The 24,040-nt window shown below is 34.6% G+C and overlaps 1 protein-coding gene across 1 annotated transcript in view; it reads left to right on the top strand.

Moving 5' to 3' along the window:
• The window catches only part of POLQ (DNA polymerase theta), a gene marked incomplete at its 5' end in the record, with an annotated part of 85,601 nt that overhangs the window by 49,178 nt on the left and 12,383 nt on the right, over window positions 1-24,040 (top strand). The window contains 9 exons of the mRNA XM_081072459.1: window positions 1,067-1,210; window positions 2,358-2,554; window positions 6,659-6,899; window positions 11,427-11,620; window positions 13,695-13,829; window positions 15,120-15,294; window positions 17,511-17,637; window positions 18,238-18,359; window positions 23,542-23,726. Coding sequence (XP_080928585.1) covers window positions 1,067-1,210; window positions 2,358-2,554; window positions 6,659-6,899; window positions 11,427-11,620; window positions 13,695-13,829; window positions 15,120-15,294; window positions 17,511-17,637; window positions 18,238-18,359; window positions 23,542-23,726 — 1,520 coding nt within the window. The remainder of the gene's footprint in view (window positions 1-1,066; window positions 1,211-2,357; window positions 2,555-6,658; window positions 6,900-11,426; window positions 11,621-13,694; window positions 13,830-15,119; window positions 15,295-17,510; window positions 17,638-18,237; window positions 18,360-23,541; window positions 23,727-24,040) is intronic.

Below are 24,040 nucleotides of genomic sequence, written 5' to 3'. Positions count from 1 at the left end.
TATTAAAATATAAGCTTGTAAAAGTTAAGATATATTTTCAATATGGATCACTTTTATCATATATTAATGGTATAACATGATGGCTTTTATTAATCATCAGTACTCATGAATTATTTTCTATTAAGTTGAAATATCCTTATTCATTTATATAATCACAAAAGTACATAGCAAACAGGCACTATATTTTTCACAATGTACATTAGCTACATTTTCCCATATTTATTTCATGTAGAACTTGTAACTCCATTGAAAGGCATGAATCCTATGCTGAAATGTTGATCCCAAAGCGTCACTGACCTCTTTTAGGTTTTGAGAATTGAAACTTTTATGCTACTATGTATATGTCTTTCTTCATGAAAGTAAGAATTTTGTATCATGGGAAATAGCTGAATTCAGCTTGACAGCCTGTTGTGGAAATCAAACATTTGATCAGATTTCTTAAATCTCAGTATTTATTAATGAAGTTGTTCATAAAGATTTGAGGTTTGTCTGATCTTCAATTCCTGGAGCACCTGTGTTAATGACAAGTTTTATGTACTTCCAGTGTTGACTGGTATGTTCCATTTTTCATTCAACAGACAAAATTAAGCACATTTTCTGTGCTAAAGTTTTGAAGGATAAAAACGTTCACTTAAATTTAACAAATATGCACCAGTTATTTTTCAGGTATTGGGAGTATAATTATAAATAAAATAAATTGGTTCTTGGCCTATGTCTTTATAAAATTGGGAATGCATTATTTTAGAAAAAATGTTAATTCCAAATATAAAATCAGACCTAATTCTTCTCTAAGATGTAGGGCTCTTGATTATTCTGGAGTTTCTTAGTGTTAAGAATTGCTGAGTTCACTAAAGAATTTTTATAGTGCACAAGTGGTTTTTATTTCTATTTGAATTATAGTAAGCCTAGAAAAAATTTATGTACACCTAAAAATGACTATTTAAAGAATGCATATTTTAGGAATTTGGAAATTTGCCTGTCAAATAGTTATTATCATTGTTTTGATGTTCAGTTTAATGGCTTTATTTTTAGATATTTTTAACTATTTCACTTTTGATTTACTTAGTTAGCTCACCTCAGGAAACCCCCATTAGAGATGATGGATTTCCTGTTAAGGATTGTGATGACATCTTGGTGGTTGGCCTGGCAGTATGCTGGGGTGGAAGAGATGCCTATTACATTTCATTGCAGAAGGAACAAAAGCATTCTGGTAAGTAACCACTATTTGGGAAAGTCACCAGGTAATTTTTTTTTTTTTTACCATGTAATTTTAATGTAGCCTCTATTAGGATAGTATTTGTTGAGAATAATTTTCTGATATTTATCTAGCAAACAGGTACTATATTTTTCACAATGTGAAAAATTGTTACCTAGAATTTATTATTTATTTATTTATTTATCTAGAATTTATTATTTATCTAGAATTTATTATTAGGGTTAAAATTTGTGTCTTTTGGACAGTGGGTAGTGTGTATATTATTTCATATGTTAAGTAGAATAAATGTTTTAAGAAACACCACTCTTACTCCCCTCAGCTTGTCACATGGGGCTATTAATACTATGTTTTCTTCTTGGGGGTAGTGGAGCATCAGGGACACCTCGGCCACCTTGAGGGTTTGCTTTTGAAGACTGGATCATAGCAGTATCTCTTCAGGTTTCTTTCCTCCTTATGACTGGGTCTGGAGCTCATCAAGAGGCAGTGATGACCTGGCCATCTATAGTAGTTGAATCACACAGCCTTGGAGAAGTCTTTGGAATTGAAAGGATATGATCTGGAAATACCTCATCATTATAGTTGTCGGATACCTAGCTGATTGAGTGGTTTTAGACAGGAGAAAAACTAATAAGGGAACATTTTAAAGGATGCTATATAATGTCTTTTCCTGAGTAAGCATGACATATTTTCAATTGTTTTGTAGGAAATTATGTTAGGATGAGTAGTTACTTGAATTGCTTTTTTCAGATGTAACATTTTGCATTCCTATTAACTCTGTCTTCAAATAGAGTTCCTTTAAAATTCATTTGAAAATATCTTTTCTGTCTTTAACTCTTCATTCTGAGGAATGTAAATGTATTTTTAGAAATCTTAATATTTAGAATTTTCTCCCACCTAATTAAATAGAGTGTTGTAAATCATCTAGTCCAAACTACAATTTTTAGACTACAAAGTACTTCATCTACATAAGTACTTCATCCAACATGACCTGGATAAGGTCATATTGAATTATTGGTTACATGGAACTAGTCCTTTTCAGTCTTATTGAGTCTTTTTCAGCCTTTGCATTTTCGATTCTGCTTCATATGATTGCTTGTGATTTTTGCCTTAAGACTATGTTTCTGTTTTTTGTTCTTTTAAGAAATTAGTGCAAGTTTGGCTCCACCATCTCTGGATCCAAACCTGACTGTGAAAGACAGAATGTGGCACCTTCAGTCCTGCTTCCCAAAAGAATCTGACAAAGAACGTTCTGTTATCATCTATGACTTCATCCAGAGCTATAAAATTCTTCTTCTGTCTTGTGGCATCTCCCTGGAACAAAGTTTGGAAGATCCTAAGGTTCTATGTCTTATTTAATTTTCACATACTTCATTTTTAAAAATTTAATGTTTAGGGTTAATTCTTAAATGACTTGCTATTTATTTTGCTCCAACAACGCAGCTTCGGTTTTTTAGAGTAGTTACTCCTTATGCAGTGATCTCCTCCACCCAGAAGACAGTATCATGCACCAAATGCCTCAGTGTAGATAAAAGCAGATGTCACAGATTCCAAGCACTGAAGTTTATATCTATCCTCAGAGGTATTCAAAATTTTTATTTTCGTAGTAAGTTCTAAGTTTTCTATCTTATAGTAAATTAGAAGTGAAAGGAGAACCGTCAGATTTAGATATATTAAATATCTGTGAGGATGGAGGTAGAAAACAGAAGTGTGTTGATATAACAAGTCAAAAAGAACAGTAGTTAGGAGCATTTAGCATAGGGACAAAGCACCTTTCTGGCCCCTTGATAACTTTCCTATATAATAGCAAAGTATGATACACTCTTCATAATGACGACTGAGTTTTTAAGGAAAGGTAATGTGTATTATTGTAACATACACTTAACAGTATAATGCATTTTCGGAAGACATTTATTTACAATGCCATAGTCCTCAAAAGGATATATTTTCCCACTGTTGATAGTGAATATATGAGGCATGTGGAATATGAATTTTAAATTGAGATATGATAGTATAGCATGTCTTCAAATGTCATTTCAGTCATCGTTGTTTTGTTATAACATTGATGAGATGACATAGGAACTTAACTCTTGTTTACATCAATTAACCTATGGTGAAATTGGTTTTATTATGCATCATTTTGCCTAAGTTGCAGAACTGATAGACAATGTTAAGTGAGGACTTACTATACTTGGTTGTTATTATATAATCAATAATAATATGATAATTTTAGTTTCTTGGTTTCTTTAGCTTTTTTGGCAAAGATTTTCTAAGGCAGTATTAGATGAACTCAATATACTATTCTTTTTTATACTTCAAGCCAGGCTTAGTTTATATGTGATAAATTCCACGTAGTTTCTAAACTAGCTTTTACTGGATATAAAAGGCTGTCACTTAATTTTGATGTTTCAGAATCTAAAATAAGAATATGGGTAATATGAGCTTGTCATTAAAACTACAGTAGCATCTCAGATTTATATACCTTTTACACAAACTATTTGAAATATTTCATAATCGGTTTTGTTAATCAAAACAATTTTGATGTAAGAAGATCAACTATTAATTTATAAAATCTCACCTTTATAAGTTTGGCAACTTTTACATTAGATTCTTTTATTCAATACCCCCCAAAGGGTCCTGATCACCAATTTCTAATGTGGTGGGGAGAGGTTTCCCCACCCCTCCAACAAATCTGCAGGTATCAGCTGGCTATCCTGCAATGCAACTCAATTCTAATTCTATCTACTTGGAGATAGTGTCAGGTCCCACAGCTTAAGGGCTCAGCCCCACAAGATTCCCAGCCCCGCACTTCAGACACCAGCCACAAGCCCAGGTTGTTATCTGTGCTTCTGGCCATTTATAAATGTGAGATTCCCTTGACCTCCCTTCCCCCTCTTTGGTTTTGATTAATTTGCTAGAGCAGCTCACAGAATTCAGGAAACCAGTTTACTCACCTGATTACCAGTTTATTACAAAGGATATTAAAGCCTACCTACAAATCAATAGGTAGATGAAGACATACACAGGGCTGGGTATATGGGAAGGGGCCAGGAGCTGACAGCCCCTCTCCCAGAACCTCCATGTGTTCACCAACTCTGAAGATCTCCTAACCCAGTCCTCTTGGGTTTTGATAGAGACCTCATGACTTAGGCATGATTGATTTATGTCATTGGCCATTAGCGATCAATTCAATCTCCAGCCCCCATTCCCCTCCCAGAAGGTCAAGGGTTGGAACATAGGGTTGGTTCCTTGACAACCAGCTCCCACCCTTAGGTAACTTAGGGGCTTTACAAAAGTCACCTCATTAACATAAAAAAAGACACCTGTACATTCCTCACCACCTAGGAAATTCTTAGGGTATTGGAAGCTCTGTGCTAGAAATGGGGATTGGGGAATGAAGGCCATATATATGTTTCTTATTATAATTCAGAATATTATGCCCTCCTTTAAAACTGCATTCTTAACCCACAAAAGAAGTAACTGAACCATTTAGTAATTGTCAGAATTATAGACAGGGCTTAAATTTCCTCATTCTAAATCCAGTTTTGATCTGCTAGATCCAGTGTTAGAAACTACAGATCTCCTAGTGTCATTGGGAAGTTAAAAATAGCAACCAAATAACCAGTTGGATGGTCATCGTAATAGGCCCTCATCCTGAGGGGAAAGCTTAGAGGCTTTCTAAAACTCTGAATTTGAACTTTTAATGATAAAACATTTATGTCTCACCGCTTCCTATGTTGAAAGAATTAAATAAACCTAAAACTACATAGGCCCATCTTAGTTATAGTAACCTAGCCAAAGTCAGCCTTAGTGAAGAAGAATCCATCTGCATTTTCAGAAACATGGTTTCATTTAGCTGAGAGGCATTTGATTTTAAGCCCACTTCAGAAGGTCAGCAGGAGCATTGCAGTAATGGAAAAATTTGAAGGCCATTGGTCTTATTAGAACCAAAAATGAGTCCTGGTAAAATTATCTTTTTCTTTTCTTCTCCTGGGAACACCACTGAGCGAGTATTAAGTGAAAATCAGTGAAATTAGAAATTAGTTTTCATATTTTTTTCCTTTTATTAAAATTTTATTTAAAAAATTTTTTAGACTTTTTTTTTATTAGTTTCATGTGCACAAAACAAAGTAATCCGTAGACATTTATCATTTATATCCCTCACACTGTGTCAACCCCCCTCCCCCCATCCACTATCCCTCTGGCATCGCACAGAGCCATTACATTTCCACTGTCTCTATTCCTAATGCTGTACTCCGCTTCTTGTAAGTGTGTGTGTGTGTGTGTGTGTATATATATATATATATATATATATATATATATATATATATATATATATATATATAAAAACTTGTAGTTGACGTTCATTATTGTTTGGCTTCAGCTTCAGGTGTACAGTGCAGTGATCAGGCATCTACATCCTCCCTGAGGTGGTCTCCCTAATGGGACAAGTGTCCATCGGATACCCTACAAAATCTTTACATTATTGATTACATTCCCCAAATTAACTTTCGTAACCCCGTGGCAATCTTGTGGTTACTGACTGCTTTGTAATCCCCTCACCTTCTCCCCTATCCCAACCCCCCCTCCCATCTAGCAACCCTCAGTTTTTCCTCTATGTCTCTGAAACTGTTTCTGATTAGTTCATTCACTTATTCTCTTCTTTAGGTTCCACATATAAGTAAGATCATATGGTATTTGTCTTTCTCTGTCTGACTTATTTCACTTAGCATAATGTTCTCTAGGTCCATCCATGTTGTTGCAAATGGTAAGATTTCTTTCTTCTTTATGGCTGCGTAATACTCCATTATATAAATGTACCACAATTTCTTGGTCCAGTCATCTACTGATGGGCATTTCGGTTGTTTCCATGTCTTGGCTATTGTGTATAGTGCTGCAATAAACATATGAGTGCATAACTTTTTTTGAATTAGAGTTTTGGATTTCTCCGGATACCTTTAATTGAAGGGTGAAACCAGAGAGCAACCGAGTAGCACTGCTCAGCCAATAGACCGACAAAGGAGTTGGGTCATAGGATAAGTGTTTATTGTCAGAGCACCGGTGATCTGAGAAGGTAGTGGGTTAACACATTCAAAAACTGCCTTAACATTCTCAGACCAGCTTAAGGTATTTAAAGAAAAATCTGGGCGTTCCTCTAAAGGTTCACAGGACAGTTCCGGGGGTCTACATGGAGCCTTCCCTCTGGCAATGTGGTCCTCCCTGGGCATCAGCAACCCAGGAACAATGACGGAAGTAGCCTGGAAAGAATGCTAGGCCATAGAGATTGTGATCAATAAGCAGAAGGGTATTAATCATGTTTCAGGGTAATTTTCTAAAGCAGGGAACTGGGACGGGACATTCCAAGCTCAAGCCACAGGGGGACGATCTATTACAAAGCTAAAGCCTTTGTAATTAAGGAAATATTCTCATTACTGTCCCATTCAGGTGGCGTGCTGGTTATTAGATCCAGATTCTAAGGAGCCGACTCTTCACAGCATAGTGACCAGTTTTCTTCCTCATGAGCTTCTACTCCTAGACGGGATAGAGTCTGGCCAAGGAATTCAAAGCCTGGGACTGAATGTCAGCACTGAGCATTCTGGGCGATACAGAGCGTCTGTAGAGTCCATTCTCATCTTCAACGCTATGAATCAACTCAATTCATTGTTAAAGAAGGGAAACCTGCAAGGTAAAAACAAAGTTCCTGGCATTTTTATGTGGTTATTGACTGGTGACAGTTATGGATTTAGCCATTCTTTATCACAGATGGATACATTTTTTATACTTTTTATGCAAACCCTAGCTTTGGATTGTCCAGTACAAGGGTCAACAAACTTTTCTGTAAAAGATCCTACATATTTTTGGCTTTGCATCCCAGATGGTCTTAATCACAAATATTTAACTGCTGTTGTAGCACAGAAGCAGCCATAGACATTATGAAAATGAGTGTTCCAATAAAACTTTACAAAAACAGGCATCTGGTCCTAGTTCGGCCATAGTTTGCTAACCTCAGGCTCTACTATGATGAAGAGAATTAGTGATGCTTTATTCATTTTTTGCTTATTTTATATTTGAACTTCATCAAATGATTTTTATTCACACTTAGAACATATCTTTCATGGATTTAAAAAAGTGACTGTTTTCTTTTTAGAACTTTTAACAGTTATTTTTTCAGCAAAGGATATTCACGTGATTTTTTTTTCCCGTCTGACAAATAGCATGGATTTATTGTGCAGTCAGCTGGCCTAGACTGAGTACATTGACTTCACAAAGATAACATATGCTTATGGTAGAAATGATAAAGTGGAACAAAGTTGGCTTTGTTCCACTGTGAGAAGACAGAAACCATGAATTTATTGCTTGATTAATAAATACTAGAAACAGCAGTATTAACACAGGGTTTGAATTCACACAGGGTTTGAATCTGGGCTGTACCACTTTCTAGGTAAGGACTTTGGGCGAGCGATTGAAACTCTCTAAGTCTGGTTCTTATAATGTTGTTATGTGTATTAAATGAGAAAAAACTTAGTAGGGTGTTTGCCACAGAGGAGACACTCATTGTTGTGTTGGTTGATTACCATTATTATTTTTACTGATAACACAAGCCCTCTGTGCTGATAGTAATGTTCTCCCCAGCATCACTGGGTAGAATTATACAAAGACCAGACGGATTTGTTTGTTCATAGGAGACTTGCTTAAGTGATGTTAATTAGCAGCTCTTGAACAGACAGTGAACTGTTTCAGACTCAGCTTCGCTGAGGAAATGTAGGCAGGCCAAGGCTTGGGAGTGCGTGGCACACACTCCATAGGACTTTGTCTCCATTTATGGACAATAATACTGAATGAACACAGCTCTCTTTCCTTTACAGTCTGCCCCCAATAGGTGTCCTGGATAGTCTTGTAGTTCCTAGACACCAACATTTGATGATAGTGATATGGATTAGTCTGTAACTTTTTATGGACAAATGTCCATTGTCAGAATTATAAGCTTTCAGTATCTTTGGGAAGGGACTGTGCCACTACTTAAAGCTGGTTTTTCACCTGTTAAAAAAAAAAGAAACTATGGTTTTCTTTTCCAGAAAAGCACACAAAACCCTCAGGTTTGTTATTTTATAACTTTTACAATTTCAGTGTGCCTTAAAAGCTCTTTTTTCCCCCTGTAAATTTTCCATAGTCAGTGACGAGGAGGTGTTAAGTGCATTCTTGTACAATGTTAGTCTTTTTTATTCAAGTACTCCATAGAATTGAAGTGCATTGAGATAAGGGAAGTTTTGGAGAGAATGTGGACAGTTGTCAAATTATTTTCGGAAATAATTATTTCAGGATGTGCTTGTTTATTTTAATGGACCTCCAGAATCTTCATCTTTTTCTTTTCTAATTTTCTTGCCTATTGGGTGGGCGTTTTCTGGCAGCTGATTTTCTCCCAGTAGAGAACTGATTTTTGCTAGGGTATGACTAAATGTGTCTTTGCTCAGTGTGACCCAGGACAATGTATCCTGTTCTCTTTACATGGATCAGTTAGGTCCTCTTTAGAGAGGTCTGAATATATATGAGATGATTTTCTAGGTATGGAGTCAGTCGGTTCACTCTCTTTTAAAAGACCGTATCTGCATAGATTTGTATTAACCATAATCTTTCTTTCATGTACAGTATCATCATTGGTCCATGTGTGGTTTTATTGTTATTTATTTATTATTCTTTTAATAATATATTTTAATATTTAATAACTGTTAACTCACACTATCAATAAGTTAGATATACTCGTATGTGTCTACCTATGTGCTTCCCCTTTCTTGCATATCCCAAGTTTTATGTTTATTATTCCCTTATTTTTTACTTAAAAAATTTTGGCATATATATATATCCAAACAATATATTATTTAGGTTTGCTTGTTTTTGACTTTATAAAATATTCATCACAATGGGACTTGCTTTCTTGCTCAGCATCATGTTAATAAGATACATGCATATTACCTGTATCTATGACTAATTCACTCTCACTGCTGTGTAATACATCACTGTGAAAGTGTGCCAAAATTTATCCATTTTTTTCTATCGATTTGAGTTGTTTCTAGTTTTGTATTGTTTTGCGATAACAAGTAGTTCTGTATACATATTCTAACACTTATAAGTGTCTCCTGGTATATGTGGACAAGAATTTCTTTTAGTTTAGAATTGCTGTGTCATAGGAATTGGAATATTTAACTTTGTAAGATTATGCTAAATTGTTTTCCAGGTTGGTTGTAAAAATTTACTTTCTAAACAGCAGTGTGAAAGAAATCGTGCTAATTCATACTGTCTCAATTTTGCCAATTCAGTGGCTGTAAAACAACTATAATTTTCCTTTCTCATAGTTTGATTTTGGTAAAAAAATTATTCTAGTTTCATTGAATGAGTTGATGAATATAACCTCTTTTTCTTTTAGAAGAGTTTATGTATTACAGAAATAATGTGTTCCTCGAAATTTTGGTGGAATTTACCTATAAACTATTGCTTTGTGGAAACATTCTTTACTACTTTGATTTCTTTAATAACTAAGATTATTCATATGTCTTTTTGATTATATTATGATATGCTATATTTTTTAAGAATTTACTTCTTTCATCGAAATTTTCAAATTTATTGTCATAAAGCTATTGCTTATGTTTTTTTTTTTTTTACATTTCTGGTTTATCTGTTATCTTCTTTTTCTTTCATAATATTTGTTTGATCTCACTAGAAGGGTATCAAATTTTTCCATCTTTTCAAAGGACTAGCTTTTGATCTTTCCTATTGTTTTGTTTTCTATTTCCTTGATTTTTGTCAAATTTACAATCTCTCTTTTCTTCTAGTTTCCCTGACTTTATTTTGCTGTCCTTTACTAAATTCATGTTTGACACTAAATTTATTGCTTTTCAAATCATTTTTACTTTTCTAATTTAAGTACTTAAGGCTATACATTTCCCTTAAAGCTCTATTTTCATTTTATCTCACAAGTTTTGACATGTAACGTTTCATCATTTTATCCTAAATATTTAAGAATTTCTGTTATGGTACATTTTGACTCATCAATTACTAAATTTATGATTAGTTTTTTTTTAATTCCCAAATATTTGGAAACTTTTTATTGTGTATTTCTATTGTTACCTTCAAACTTAATTGTATTGTGGTTAAAGAATATGGTTGTATGATACTCATTCTTTAAAATTTTTTGAGTTGCTTTGTGACCTAAAACCTGAACTATGGTATAAATATTCTATGTATATATAAGAGAATGTATATTCCAGTTCTGGATGCAGAATTTTATAAATGTCTTTTAAGTCAAGACATTTATAAAATTCTGTTGTTTAAATCTTCTATATCTAATTTTCCCTGTAGTTCAGTAAACTTTACGTATTTTGAGACCATTTTATTAGATGTATACATGTTTAAAATTTATTTATCTTCCTAGTGAATTAAACTTTTAATCTTTATGTTGTAACCAGCTCTACCACTAATATGATTTTTATTCTTAGTCTATTTTCTGGGATGAATATGGCAGCATCAACTTTCTTTTTATTAATACTTGCCTCATGCATATATTAAGAGGCATCATGAATATCCAAGAGCAGTATATAAATGCTGGAACTCAGTATACGGTATCTCTCAATTCTAATCTTTATATATTGTATCTTTGAGACTAAAATTCCAATGAGCATACTGGGAAAATTGATATAGAATGACAACTCTGTAGATAAATGTCAGCAGACAGAAAAATACTCTAATTCTTATTTCTGAAGTGTTCTTTACTCTGGTAAGAGCATTGGAAAATATGCAACTTCCATCTTTAGTTCTTTGTGCAAGCATGCATACCATGGGAGCAGGAATATTGGAAATAATTTCATGCACCTTAGCATGTAAGATGGGCTATCTTGCTCTTGCTAAGAGTAGAAACATTATTTTGGGAGAAATGCAGTCTCTGGTAAGACTGGTCATAAGATTGCCAATTCTACTCTGCATAGACAAAGATAGTAGTCTAGTGCTTAAGTGGAAAGTGCTTAAGTGGTTTAAAAAGGTATCTTTTATGCCTTTCATTGTTGGTTTGAGAACACTGCTCAGGAGACCAAATCTTGAAGCATAGTTTGGGTAGCAGTATCTCTGGATTTTGCTAGAAAAATTCTATGTGTGTTTACATAATAATACTAATCTAGTCCCTTAGCTGGTGAATTAATGTTTTAGTTTTCTTTTTCTCTTCCAGATGTTTTCTGTAAAGTGGAAATGCCCTGTCAGTACTGCTTGGCCTTGCTAGAGCTAAATGGAATCGGCTTTAGTACTGCAGAATGTGAAAGTCAGAAACACGTAATGCAAGCCAAGCTGGAGGCAATTGAGACTCAGGCCTATCAACTAGCCGGCCACAGTTTTTCCTTCACCAGTTCAGATGACATCGCTGAGGTTGTGTCATGGGAATAGGGAATTTAGAAAATAAATTTTTAGAGTTAAAAATGGTTTGTGTGCATGTATTTCTTAAATGTGTTTACCTAAACATCAGAGAATAGTTAAAAATGCAATTCAGTTAACCAGAATACTTTGGAGGTAGAGTATTCTAACATCTAATTTATAAGTTACATCTTATATTTATGAAATAGGAAGGTAGTAAAGAAGGGTCCTAGAGTGTATGTTCCAAGAGAAGGAGATTTGCCTGGAACAGAGGAGGCACTCAGTACATATTTGTTGAATGAAAGACAGTTGCATAATAATTGTATAGCAGTGTAGCTGTTTCTCCATGAAATTAGCCATTTTATGGACTCTCACCCCTTCCTCACTCCCAAATTCTTTTTTGGATTACAAAATTAGATATTTTTTTCAGTTGTTAATGAAAAGGGGATTTTGGTGACGGTTTGCTTTTTAAACCCAATTAAGATTTTTATCACCTTACATAAATTTTAACATAGTTAACTCTTATTTTTATTTTCAAAGGTTATAAATCCTCCTCTCCCCACACTCCACAAAGAGTGGCTGGGTTATTTTAAAGGGGTTACAAATGTAAACTGGGTACTTATACTTGCTTTATGGCATTGAAGTTGTAGGGTCTTCTAGATGTGATTCAAGAATGTAGCATATTAGTAAAATCATAGGCTTTAGAGCCAGATTCATGGGTTTGAATCCTACCTCCTCCATTTATTAACATGACCTTGGGCCAATACACCATGCCTTTATATCTCAATTTCTTCACCAGTAAAATGGGTTATGCTAGAAAAACCTCATTGATATGGTGTGAGGAATAAAGGATAAATGAAAAACACTTAGAATAGGTCCTATCTCATAGTAAGTGCTCAGTAGATGTGATATATACTCATAAAAATGCTCTTTATTAAGCCTTAGAATTCTATGTTTAAAAAAAATGAGGAACTTTCTCTTATTCCCGTGGTATATTTGTATTGAATTCAGTGGTGCCTTTTTAATATTTTTATATTTTCTTTTGAGTTCATTAGCCAAGAACTCCGCAAGCCAGTACCTAGCAGAAAGCACATAAAATTACACAGGGAGCTTATCAAAAATATAGGATCTCTGGATTTCAGCACAAGTAGGCTTGGAGCAAAGGCAGAATCTGGGCTCTTTTCACTCAGATGGTACTAAGTTATGAGAGCCATCGGCCTAGGTCAAACTCTGAGCTAGAATAATAGGCCTTTATTGTTATTGGCTTGTTCCTAGGTCTTATGTTAAAACAGAGGTTTAAGGTAATCTCACAGTTTTACACATTGACTATTTAATCCTTGGTGATTTTAAGTTGAATCTTTAGATCAGACAGGATATTATTGCTCATCTAGAGGTGCTCTATGTAACAGAGGAGCTACTAGCCATTTGTGGCTATTTAAATTTAAATTAATTAAAATGAAATAAAATATTTCAGTTTAGCTCCTTATTTGTGCTGGCCACATTTCAAATGTTCACCAGCCATGTTGTGGCTAGTGGCTGCCATATTGGACAGTGCAAATATAGATCATATCCAGTATTGTGAAAAGCTCTTTTGGTTGGCACTGGTCTAGAGCAGGGATCAGCACACTACAGCTTGCGAGCCAGATGTGGCCTGCCTCCTGTTTTCGTCATTGACCCTCTGTGGGGCTTAAGCGATTGAGCAGCCAAGTTGGTTACCACATCAAGTGGTATTTAGGAGTGCTCACAATCCTCAAAGCGACCCAAAGTCTCTGTATCAATAGCTTGTCAGTTCTTCAGCGCAAAGTATACATTCCTCCGTTCTTGACTGTTTAAAAGCCTGGTGTTTTATTAATCTGCTAGTGCCTAAATTAGGGTATGGACAGCCTACTTCATATATAAATTGTCATTGCCATTATTTATTAAATGCATTAATTCCAAATTGTCCCCCCGCCCCCCAAAAAACCCCCAAAATTCTTCCAGCTCATATTAAACGACATTGGTTGTTTCCCCAAGTAACTTTTAAAAATATTTTCTCAATGACAGTATTTGAGATATGATTCTTGACTAAAGAAGCATTAATTTCTTACAGGTTTTATTTTTGGAATTGAAGTTGCCACCAAATGGAGAGATAAACCAAGGTGGCAAGAAAACTTTGGGTTCCACCAGAAGAGGGAATGACAATGGACGCAAACTGAGCCTCGGAAAACAGTTCAGCACTAGAAAGGTGCTCTTTGGGGCCGTCACAGGGCAGAATCTGAACTACTCTTAGCACTTTGATGTCTTCAAAGAATGCTGATGAACTCAAGATCCAACATAGCCCACCGTTTGAACTTACCTACAGAAAACCAAATTGGTTTGTGGTTTGGCTGCCCACAATAAATGTGGAGATATTCCCGCATGGAAAAGTCTGGACCATAATCTGAACTAGCAGTTGTGTCCTTCCTATCATTAAAACGGTGTAAAGGTTTGCAAACTCAGGCATATAGACATCATTTAATTATCGGCATCCACTACTCTTGGACTTCCGGTACAATATAGTTTGTATAGTTATTTGAACATGAACAAAGGTATGGAAGATGTTCTTTTTAATATAAAAAGGAAAAATAACAGCCATTATAAATAAAACAGTTTTTTTCTTTTTTTCCAATTCCAGGGCAAAAAAAGTAAACTTTCCATGAGTGTGTTTTAAGACTCTACTCTGCTGATTTCAAAGTAAAATGCTAATCACAGTCCATGGAAACTGTATGCATGGCAGAGAAGAGAGAAAGGACTTAATTTTACATTTTTACTGAATGAATTTTCAGTGGAAAAATAAGGGTAGAAAGTACAGCCACAGCAGCAGTGGAAAAGGCAGTCTAAGTTGCAGTCCATCCTGTCAAATATTGACCCTAATGTCATTAACTATGACTTGCCTGACCTGGGGACGGTTCCACAGCTTCATTCTGTAGCAAAACTTTTTATTTGATCTCACTGTCTCTTTTAACTTACAAGTTTCTATTCTTTAATGGTTCATCAAAAGTCTGTAGCATAGAAAATTCACAGTTTTAAAGATAAATGTCTTCTAATTTCCTTAATACAGAAACCATGAAAATATTAGGGCAATAAAGGAAAAAACAAAACAAAACAACCTGGAAAACTTTCAATCATTTGAGGAATGGAGGAGGGAAATATACAGAACAAAGACAGATGCTATAAACTCTAGGGTGGGATGTGGGGGGACAGTTACTTGCTAAGTTGACATGTCATTGATTTTTTTTCAAAGGTAGATCTAAATTGATATTATTCAGCATTGACATGTTTGCTTTTAGTAATCTATAGTTATTGTAGTTTTATCTATAGTTATCGTAGTTTTATCGTGGTGGTTTTAAAAAAAAATCCAAACAGTAATTTTGAGTTGTAGATACAGGAGTTAATAACTTTAATTTGAGAGTGTGTTATTTACCTAAAAGAGATTCTAGTTTGCTATGGAATTTGGATAAGAATTGGATCTTACCTTATTATGTTTCTTTGGCAGGATGTGTTAAATAAATTAAAGGCATTACATCCTTTACCAGGCTTGATATTAGAGTGGAGAAGAATCACCAATGCTATTACCAAGGTAATCTTTCCCCTGCAGCGGGAAAAGCGCCTGAATCCTTTTCTTGGAATGGAAAGAATCTATCCTGTATCACAGTCACATACTGCTACAGGTAATGAGAAATCTTAACTATGGATAATATCCAGTTTTTAAAGAAAAAAACTTTCATATATATTTCTGTGATCACCAAGGAATTCAAGTGTTTATCACTGGGTTCAATGAAGTTCCGTAATCATTTATGAAACACATATTATACTACATTCAAAGCATAGATGGATACAGAGATGAGATTTAGGAAGATACAGTTCATGCTTTCAAGTACTGTATAGAGTAACTGAGATGTCTGAGACGTGCTTTGGATGAGAAAATAGCCAGGAATTAAATATCTATTTGAGTCGGTGATCTTATTTCGGTCCCAGCCTTCTCTGAACATCTTAAGATTCTGTCTGAGTTGAATCTCAGTAGGTGTGTGGGTCATCTTTATAATAAGTGAGAATCTTATTTCATTCAATCAGAAGAGAAAGCTATAGACTTTAGACAAAGTCTTGAACCTCTCAGTGCCTAGTTTCCTCATGATAAAACAGGGGAATAGTCCTACCTCCCTGGATCATTCTGATAATTACATAGGTTAATACATGTGAAGTGTTTAGGAGGGTGCATGCACTTAGTGTGTATCTCATTATCAGTTGTTGCTGTTATTAAGGATGGAGTCACCATGAGAAGCTGCGTTGCTCTTTGCTTGCTTAGTCTTTGTTCTAAACAACTTCTATTTTCCTTCTCTATTTAGCTAACCTCTTGGTCCTTCCTAGCCCTTTCTTGCCTTTTTGGTTTTTCACTTTCATTTTGAAACGTATGCTAATGCTGTAAACTTATGTAAAATAAATCCTTGTTGGTGAAAAAATAAAATCAACCTAGAGTTTCAGAGGTGTTGCACATTTATTTGTTGCTTTTAAAGCTGAAAGTATTAATTTTCTTTATTTTCCTGATTAGCTTTTATCATATTGAACCTACATTTAAAGAATATATTGGAAATACAAGTTTACCTAAGCATAGCAATGCTGTTTCATTATTAGAATTCATCTCTATGAAGCTACATTTGTGTTTTATAATTATTTTTTTGTAATGTTTGCCAATGTTGCCTCGTTAATTTAAACAATAGATCTGACAGTGTCCTAAGGCAGAAGATAGTGTCCTAAGGCAGAAAGAAACTTACATTCCTTCCTCTGCTGTATATTAGCTTTATCACATTCAAAAGGCCATTTAATGGTAATAAGTATATTAATATCTATCATTAATTAAGCACTAATTTTTGCTAAAAGCTAAATAACAAAGACATAATAGCAGGGGTTAATTCAGAAAAACAATACTCTAGGTACTTAAAATGTCTGATTCATCAATAGAAGATGAAATTATATGTGGTAGCTAGTAGAGAGCCTGTTACAATGAAGGGTATAGCATATAACACAGGATTTTTAACACAGGATTTTGTGACACTATATGTGTATTATAAAAACTGCAAAAAAACCAAAATCCATTACAACTTTTTTGGATAATGCTTGTTTTCTAGAAAAATTCAACCAATAAATAAACAAAATGTAAAACATTCTGGGAGAAATAAAGGCTATAAGCATTTAAACAAATAGTTTTTTGTTTCCTGGAAAATTCATTAACCACCTGATTCTATTCTCTAGCCATGCCAGTGTTAGCATTGATTTTCTTGAGTGATAATGATGATGATGATGATGATGAAGAAAATTGGCCAGATGATGTCTAGAAAGTGATGTTTCAGTTCCACCTCTCACTGCTACTCCATCTTCTGCATTAGCTGACTCCTCTGGCCTGGTGTCCCCTTTTCAGCACTCAGCTGCTCTTTTCCAGATCTTCTTCCTTGTATCTTGCGCCTTCCTGGCATTTTAAAGGCTTATCTGACAGTCATGTCTCCTAGGATCCATTTGATTAGTCTTTACTCATTAATATGACCACTAACATTTATAGTGCTGACATCTGGTACTCATTTTAGCATAGGAATAGTTCAATTTATCAAATTACTTCTTATTATGGTCTTGTTTTCTAGAGGGCTAGGTAATGTAAAACATTGTAGCTGATTCATTCATTTACTTATATTGCGATTGCTCTTGTACAGTATTTTATCATTGTTAAACACATGAACACAATGAAAAATATTTCATTTAAATATGTTTATTTTATTTTAACAATAATAGAGCATGTATTTTTAAAGACAATTCAGAAATGCAATTACTATTAAAATACATGTCAGATTCCTCCCCCCACCCCCCGATTTTATGTTTTCATTCTGTTTGATTTTAGGACGAATAACCTTTACAGAACCAAATATTCAGAATGTGCCAAGGGATTTTGAGATCAAAATGCCAACACTAGTAGGAGAAAGCCCACCTTCCCAAGCCCTAGGCAGGGGCCTACTTCCCACGGGCAGGTAGACTGTTTCTTTCTATTTGCATTAATATCCTTTTGTGTGAATGGCTCAAAAATAGGCTATTGGAGAAAATAATGAAATTAATTTAATTTTCTGTTTCAGGAGTAGACATTTCTATTCTAGCATCATCGATGTCAAACCCTGAGTCTGTCTATAAAGAAGCTAGTTGATGAAAGCCTGAAAACCTGGGCCACTAATTAAATCAACCAGCACTATGTACTTATTTAAGTCAAATTAACTAAAGGGAAGAGTTTAGCAATGTCAGGAACATTTCCCCTCTTGCCCTGCCCACATACACAAAAAAGGAAGAAAAAACACAGATAATTTATATTAGGTCAAAGAAATTTGCTAAGTTGAGCTAAATGTCAGTGAATTATCCCGAGCAGTTTGTAGGAAAGGCTATTACAGAAATGTCTTACTTCCTATTTAATTGAACTGTTTGCTAAAATGTAAACCTAGTATCTTTGTTAAGCTTTAAGGTGAGTTTCAGATAATAGCATGTATAAGTTTCTTAGATGAAAATATTTACTGAAAAATCAGACCTTTTTTACATATTTGAGACTGCTTCGTGTGTAGCTGATGATGTTGTTTGCATGACAGAGGAAGAAATAAAAAGGGTTGTGGCTTGAACCCTGGGCACCAGGCACAGATGGAGGAGAGAGCCTCAGACAGAGGAATGCCATTTTCAATCAGTATGCGACATGCCTTTGTGCCTTTTCCAGGTAAGGTGGCTGATGGTTTTTGAGCTTCTCATTGTTATGGAAATGTTTTCAAAGCGCTGATAAAGCCTGCATTATCAGACTCGGAAGTACACTCTGCATTGGTCCCTTCATCTTTTCTCTCTTCTGTGCAGCCTGTGTTCCCCTTTATGTTGCTAGGTTTATAAAAAGTCAGTCATCACTGTCTTCATGATCTGCTCTTTGAGAAACTTCTGTGGTGTATGCTCATTGGTAGCAGCCTGCTGAAACCATGTTTTCCAAGGTTATTGCAAACCTTTTTAGAAAATCAAATAGATTTTTCAGTCCTCATTCTCTTTGACTTTTGTACAGCATTTGTCACTGTTAATCAACGCTCTCTTTCTTTAGTTTCTTTCCCCCCTGACTTATAAGGGTACGCTTTTTTTTCCTCTTTCTGACTTGTTTTGCATTTTGTTTCTTCTCCTCTTCTCCAGATCGCGCTTTCTCTTACATGGGGAAACCCAGGTCTATCCTTTGGCCTTACCTCTCCTCAATACTCTACCCATAAACCTTTTATCATCAAAAGTCATGATCTAACTCCTAAACCATCCCTACTATTAGTATCATGTTTGCTCTTTTATGTTTTGCCTATTGGTAGGTTTGGGTGAGAGCAGTTAACTATGTGAATTTGAATTCTGTCAAAAATGTATATTCCAAGAGTGAATTCAGGTTTATGATAGTATAACCTGCTTGGCAAATTTCAGTTTTGCTTTTTACGTATGAACCATTAGCTTTTTACTGCTGTAACCATTTTTAAATATTCAGTTCTGTGGCATTAAATACATTTGCATTGTTGTGCAACCATCATCATCCTCCATCTCCAGAACTTTTTCATCTTCCACAACTGAAACTCTACCCATTAAACACTAACTTCCCCCCAACCCCCCCACGCCCCAGCCCCTGGCAACCATCATCTACTTTCTGTCTCTAAGAACTTGACTAATCTAGTATCTGATATAAGTGGAATCATACAATATTTGTCCTTGTGTGCTTGGTTTATTTCACTTAGCATAATGTCTTCAAGTTTTATCCATGTTATAGGTCGTGTGTCAGAATTTCTTTTCTTTTTGAGGCTAATATTCCTTTGTATGTATAATCTATACTTCATTTTTGTTTATCTGTTCACCCATCAATTCCTATCTGAGCAATAAAATTGTATTTAATGCAATAATATTTTATACTGCCTTTGTTTAAAGTTTTTTAAAAATTGATTTAAATTAAATCTATATGGGTTCAACCTGAAAATTTTTGCCGTTTAAATGTAGTGTTTAGTCCATTTACATCAAAGTAATTATTGATATATGGTTGGATTTAAATCTGCTATCTTGTTTTTTGGATTTTATTTGTTCTATGTGTTCTTAATTTGTTTTTAAAAATTTAAATGACTATTTTTATTCTATTTTATTTCTCTATTATTTATTAACTATATGTCTTAAATATTTTAGAATTTACCATATGCATCACATCATAGTCTATCTTCAAATAATTTTACACCACTTCATCCACAATGTAAGAAGTTTTTTTCCATTTCCCTTTTAATAAATTTAAACTTTATGACTATTATAAACTCTGCTATGTAGTTATTGTTTTGCATTAAACTGTCTATTATCTTACAAGGAAACCAAAAACAAAAAGTGTCTTTTCTGTCTGTCCACTGCTTGCCATTTCTAGTACTCTTCATTTCTTGGAGTCTCCATCTATCACCATTTTTCTTCACCTAAAAAACTTCAAGATTTCTTATAGTGCAGTTCTACTGACAGTGATTTCTCTGAGTATTTCCATACCTCTAAATTTCTTAATTTTTATCTCACTTTTGAAAGATATTTTTATTTGACATAGATTTCTAGGTTGGCAATTCTTTCAGCACTTCAAATACACTTTTCCATTAGCTTCTAGTTTGCATTATTTTTGAGAAGTATGTCACCATTTTTTATTGCTATTCCTCCAAGTACAATGTATCTTTTTCCTGGATGCTTTTCTGATTTTTTAATTTGTTATTCAGTTTTAGCCATTTGATTTGGGCATGAGTCTCTGGGTAATTTTTTATGTTTTGCTTCTGGGATTTTTGAATTTGCTGAATTTCCTGAATTTACTTAGTTTTGTTTTTCAATCTATGTACTTATATTTTTCATTTCAAATTTGGAACATTTCAACTATTATTTCTTTTAACATTTTTGTCTGTATCTCTTCTTCCTTTCTAAATATATGTATGTATAATAATACCACTAGGTATTGTGCCACAGATCACTGAAGCTTTTATTTTTTCTTTTTTATTCTCCTCCCTGTTTTTTTCACTCTGTGCTGCAATAGATATTTTCTATTGACTGTGTTAATGTTCACAGATCTTTTCCTCTTTAGTGTGTAATTGCTTTCATAGCCTCCTAGTGAATTTTACATTTCAGATATTGCATTTTTAATTTTAGAATTTTCATTTGATTTTTTTGTGTCATTTTCATTACAAATTCACTATTTGTTACATTACTATCTTCATGTTTCCTTACGTTCCTGAACATATTTAAAATTCCATTACCTCTAATTTCTGCGTCATTTTATATTGATTAAATAGTCTCCCATTCAAGTTACATTCTCTTGGTTCTCCGTATGTCTAGTATTTTCTTATTGTATGCTGGATATTATGGTTCCTATACTGTTGACTCTTTGGATTTTGTAGTCTTCATTAAATAGCCTTTTCTTCTGACAATTTACTTTCACATCAGCTTGATAATTCTGAGACTTCTAAAGCTTTGTTAGCAAAGATTTAGAAGAGCCTTTACTCTAGGGTCAGATTAGCCAGAATATAAGGCAAGGCCCTGCTGGGGTCTCAGTGTGCAAGTTATTCAACAAGGTCTCTCCACTCAGTCTGATCAGAGCTTGAACATCTTTCAACATTCAACAGTATGTGTTCAAGTAGTTCAGCTGACTGCTATGCAATGCTGATTCTTTCTTTGGTAACAGTTATTTCTTTAGTGTTTGTTCTTTGCCTGTTCCCTACACAGCTTAGTATTTGGTCAGAAATCCAAAAGGATTACTGTGCATATTTCTGGTGCTCCTTTTATGCACATCTTTCCCTCCCAATTTTAACAAATTCTAGCTGCCTCAGTAAACCCAAACTCCAGTCTCTGCTTCCTCAGCTCAGAGAAACCATACTGCTTTGTTTCATCTCTCCTTCCCTGCAATGCTTTCTGCAAAGTGCCTCAATTCAGAAACCTGAGACAGTTGTATGGCTCACCCTATCTTCCCTCTCTGCCTGCCTTTCTCATGGATTATAGTTCTGTATTGCCTGTTGTTCAACAGCTGAAAGCAGTTATGTCATATATTTTGTCCAGTTTTATCTTGTTTATGGCAATAAGGCCATAAACGTTATGGTCATTTGTTTTAAATCAGTATTTACTTTTTTTTATTTTTAATTTTTTTATTGGGGAATATTGGGGAACAGTGTGTTTCTCCAGGGCCCATCAGCTCTAAGTCATTGTCCCTCAATCTAGTTGTGGAGGGCGCAGCTTAGCTGCAAGTCCAGTTGCTGTTTTCAATCTTAGTTGCGGGGAGGAGGGGGGCGAGGCGCAGCCCACCGCCCCATGCAGGAATTGAACTGGCAACCTTGTTGTTGAGAGCTCGCGCTCTAACTAACTGAGCCATCCGGCCGCCCCTCCGGCAGCTCAGCGACAGCTCTTTGTCTTCAATCTAGTTGTGGAGGGCACAGCTCACTGGCCCATGTGGGAATCGAACCAGCAACCCTGTTGTTCAGAGCTCGCGCTCTAACCAACTGAGGCATCCGGCCGTCCCAGTATTTACATATTTTTGGATCGGTTATTCATTCAAATAGCTCAGAAATCAAAATATATAAAAGGTATATGGTGATAAGCTTTGCTTTTTTGCCCCTGTCCTAGCTACACTATTATCTACAACTCTTACAGATAACTGCATATGAGTTTCTTATATATGCTTTCAGCATTTTTATGCTGATATAAGCAGATACAAATATGTTATATTTTCTTCCCCTATTCTTACACAAAGATAAGCATTCCATATACACTGTATGTGCCTTGCTTTTTTCATTTAATGTTTTTATACTGGAGATTTGTGATTTATCAGTAAAGAAATTTGTATATAAGCCAGTTTAACCTGTGTGCAGGTAATCTGTGGGTTGTTTGTTCAGTTGCAGAGTAAAAACTTATTTAATTTTGATAGGTATTGTCAAATTGCCATCTGTTGGGGGACAGTTACCATTTATTTCCTAATAACAATATATGAGTGTTTCTTTCTCAGCCTTGCCACTGAGTGTGCTGTCCAACTTCTGGATTTTTGCAACATAAGTAGAGAAAAATTGTTTCTTGCTATAGATTTAATTTTCGTGTTTTTTTTGTAAATGAAGTTAAGCATTCTTTAATATGTTTAAGGTTCTTTCATTTTTATTATTTTCATGAACTGATTGTTTATGTTTTGTTCTTGATTTGTAGTACCTCTTTTTTATAATGTAGCAATGAGTTCTCTGTAATATTAGTTGCAAATAGTTTTCCTATTTTTTTCTGTAACCCTGCTTTTACTTTTTTATGTATTTATTTTTTGCCATGTATATCTAATCCAGTCATTTCTAATTCTTAGGTAAATTATCTGAATCCTCCTAATAACTCTTCTTTACATATCAACCGCTGAATGTCTTTGTTGTTATTGAAGAACACAGGTTTCTCTTCAGTCCACTTAAAATGTGCACACATTAGAAACCAGTTTCTTAATTCATTCATTAATTCACTCATTCATTCAACCACCATTTAAGAGCCTATTATGTGCCAGGAACTATGTAAAGTTTTGTATAGAATGCAAAGGAATAAGTCTCACGTCCATAATGCCTTAGTGCTATGTGGGAGAGGCATGAAAAAACAATTTCAGATTATATGTCAGGTGCTGTGGGAACACTGAGGAAATCACTACCACAATGGTTAAGAAGCAGAGGTCAGGGGTGACTTTACACATGTTACATATACTTGAAAGGTACATGAAAAAAAAGTCATCTAGGTTACAAAATTGAATTGCACATTACAAGCAAAGTTTTAACTTTTGGACACATGAGCTCATGGCTCTATGTTAGAACTAAATTTCTGTCATCTGCTCAACTGTATAAAATGGATTTGTCTTTGTACCAGCTTTTCTAAAATTATTTCTACTTCAGATGGTTTAATATTAGCTGCTGATTACTCTCAACTTGAACTGAGGATCTTGGCTCATTTATCTCATGATCATCGTCTCATTCAAGTATTAAACACTGGAGCTGATGTTTTCAGGAGTATTGCGGCTGAATGGAAAATGATTGAGCCAGAGTCTGTTGGGGATAATCTGAGGCAACAAGCAAAACAGGTAATCTTAGTGAACATGCTTAACGTAGATGAGGAGAATTTTAATGATTCAAAAAAATTGAAAAATTGTTTCAATCACTTGCAGTTGAGGAATGATTTTTTTTTTAAATCTTTGGATCTTTCAAACCACATTCACCTGAGCCTGTCTCATGGTATTCATTATACTTTCCTTTGTAGAGTTAGCAGAAAGAATCAAATAGACCTAGTCCAAGGCAATTTAGTGTCCAAAGAGCCATATGTGTTAGTGGTAGATATTGTGGTAGTGGTAGTTGTTATTTGTTATTTGTTATTTGTGCGTGTGTGTGTGTGTGTGTG

Source organism: Rhinolophus hipposideros, assembly GCF_964194185.1.
Source record: "Rhinolophus hipposideros genome assembly, chromosome: 2".
NCBI lineage: Eukaryota > Metazoa > Chordata > Mammalia > Chiroptera > Rhinolophidae > Rhinolophus > Rhinolophus hipposideros.
The sequence above is the reverse complement of the archived record's forward strand: the minus strand, read 5'-3'. Positions and strand labels throughout refer to the sequence as shown.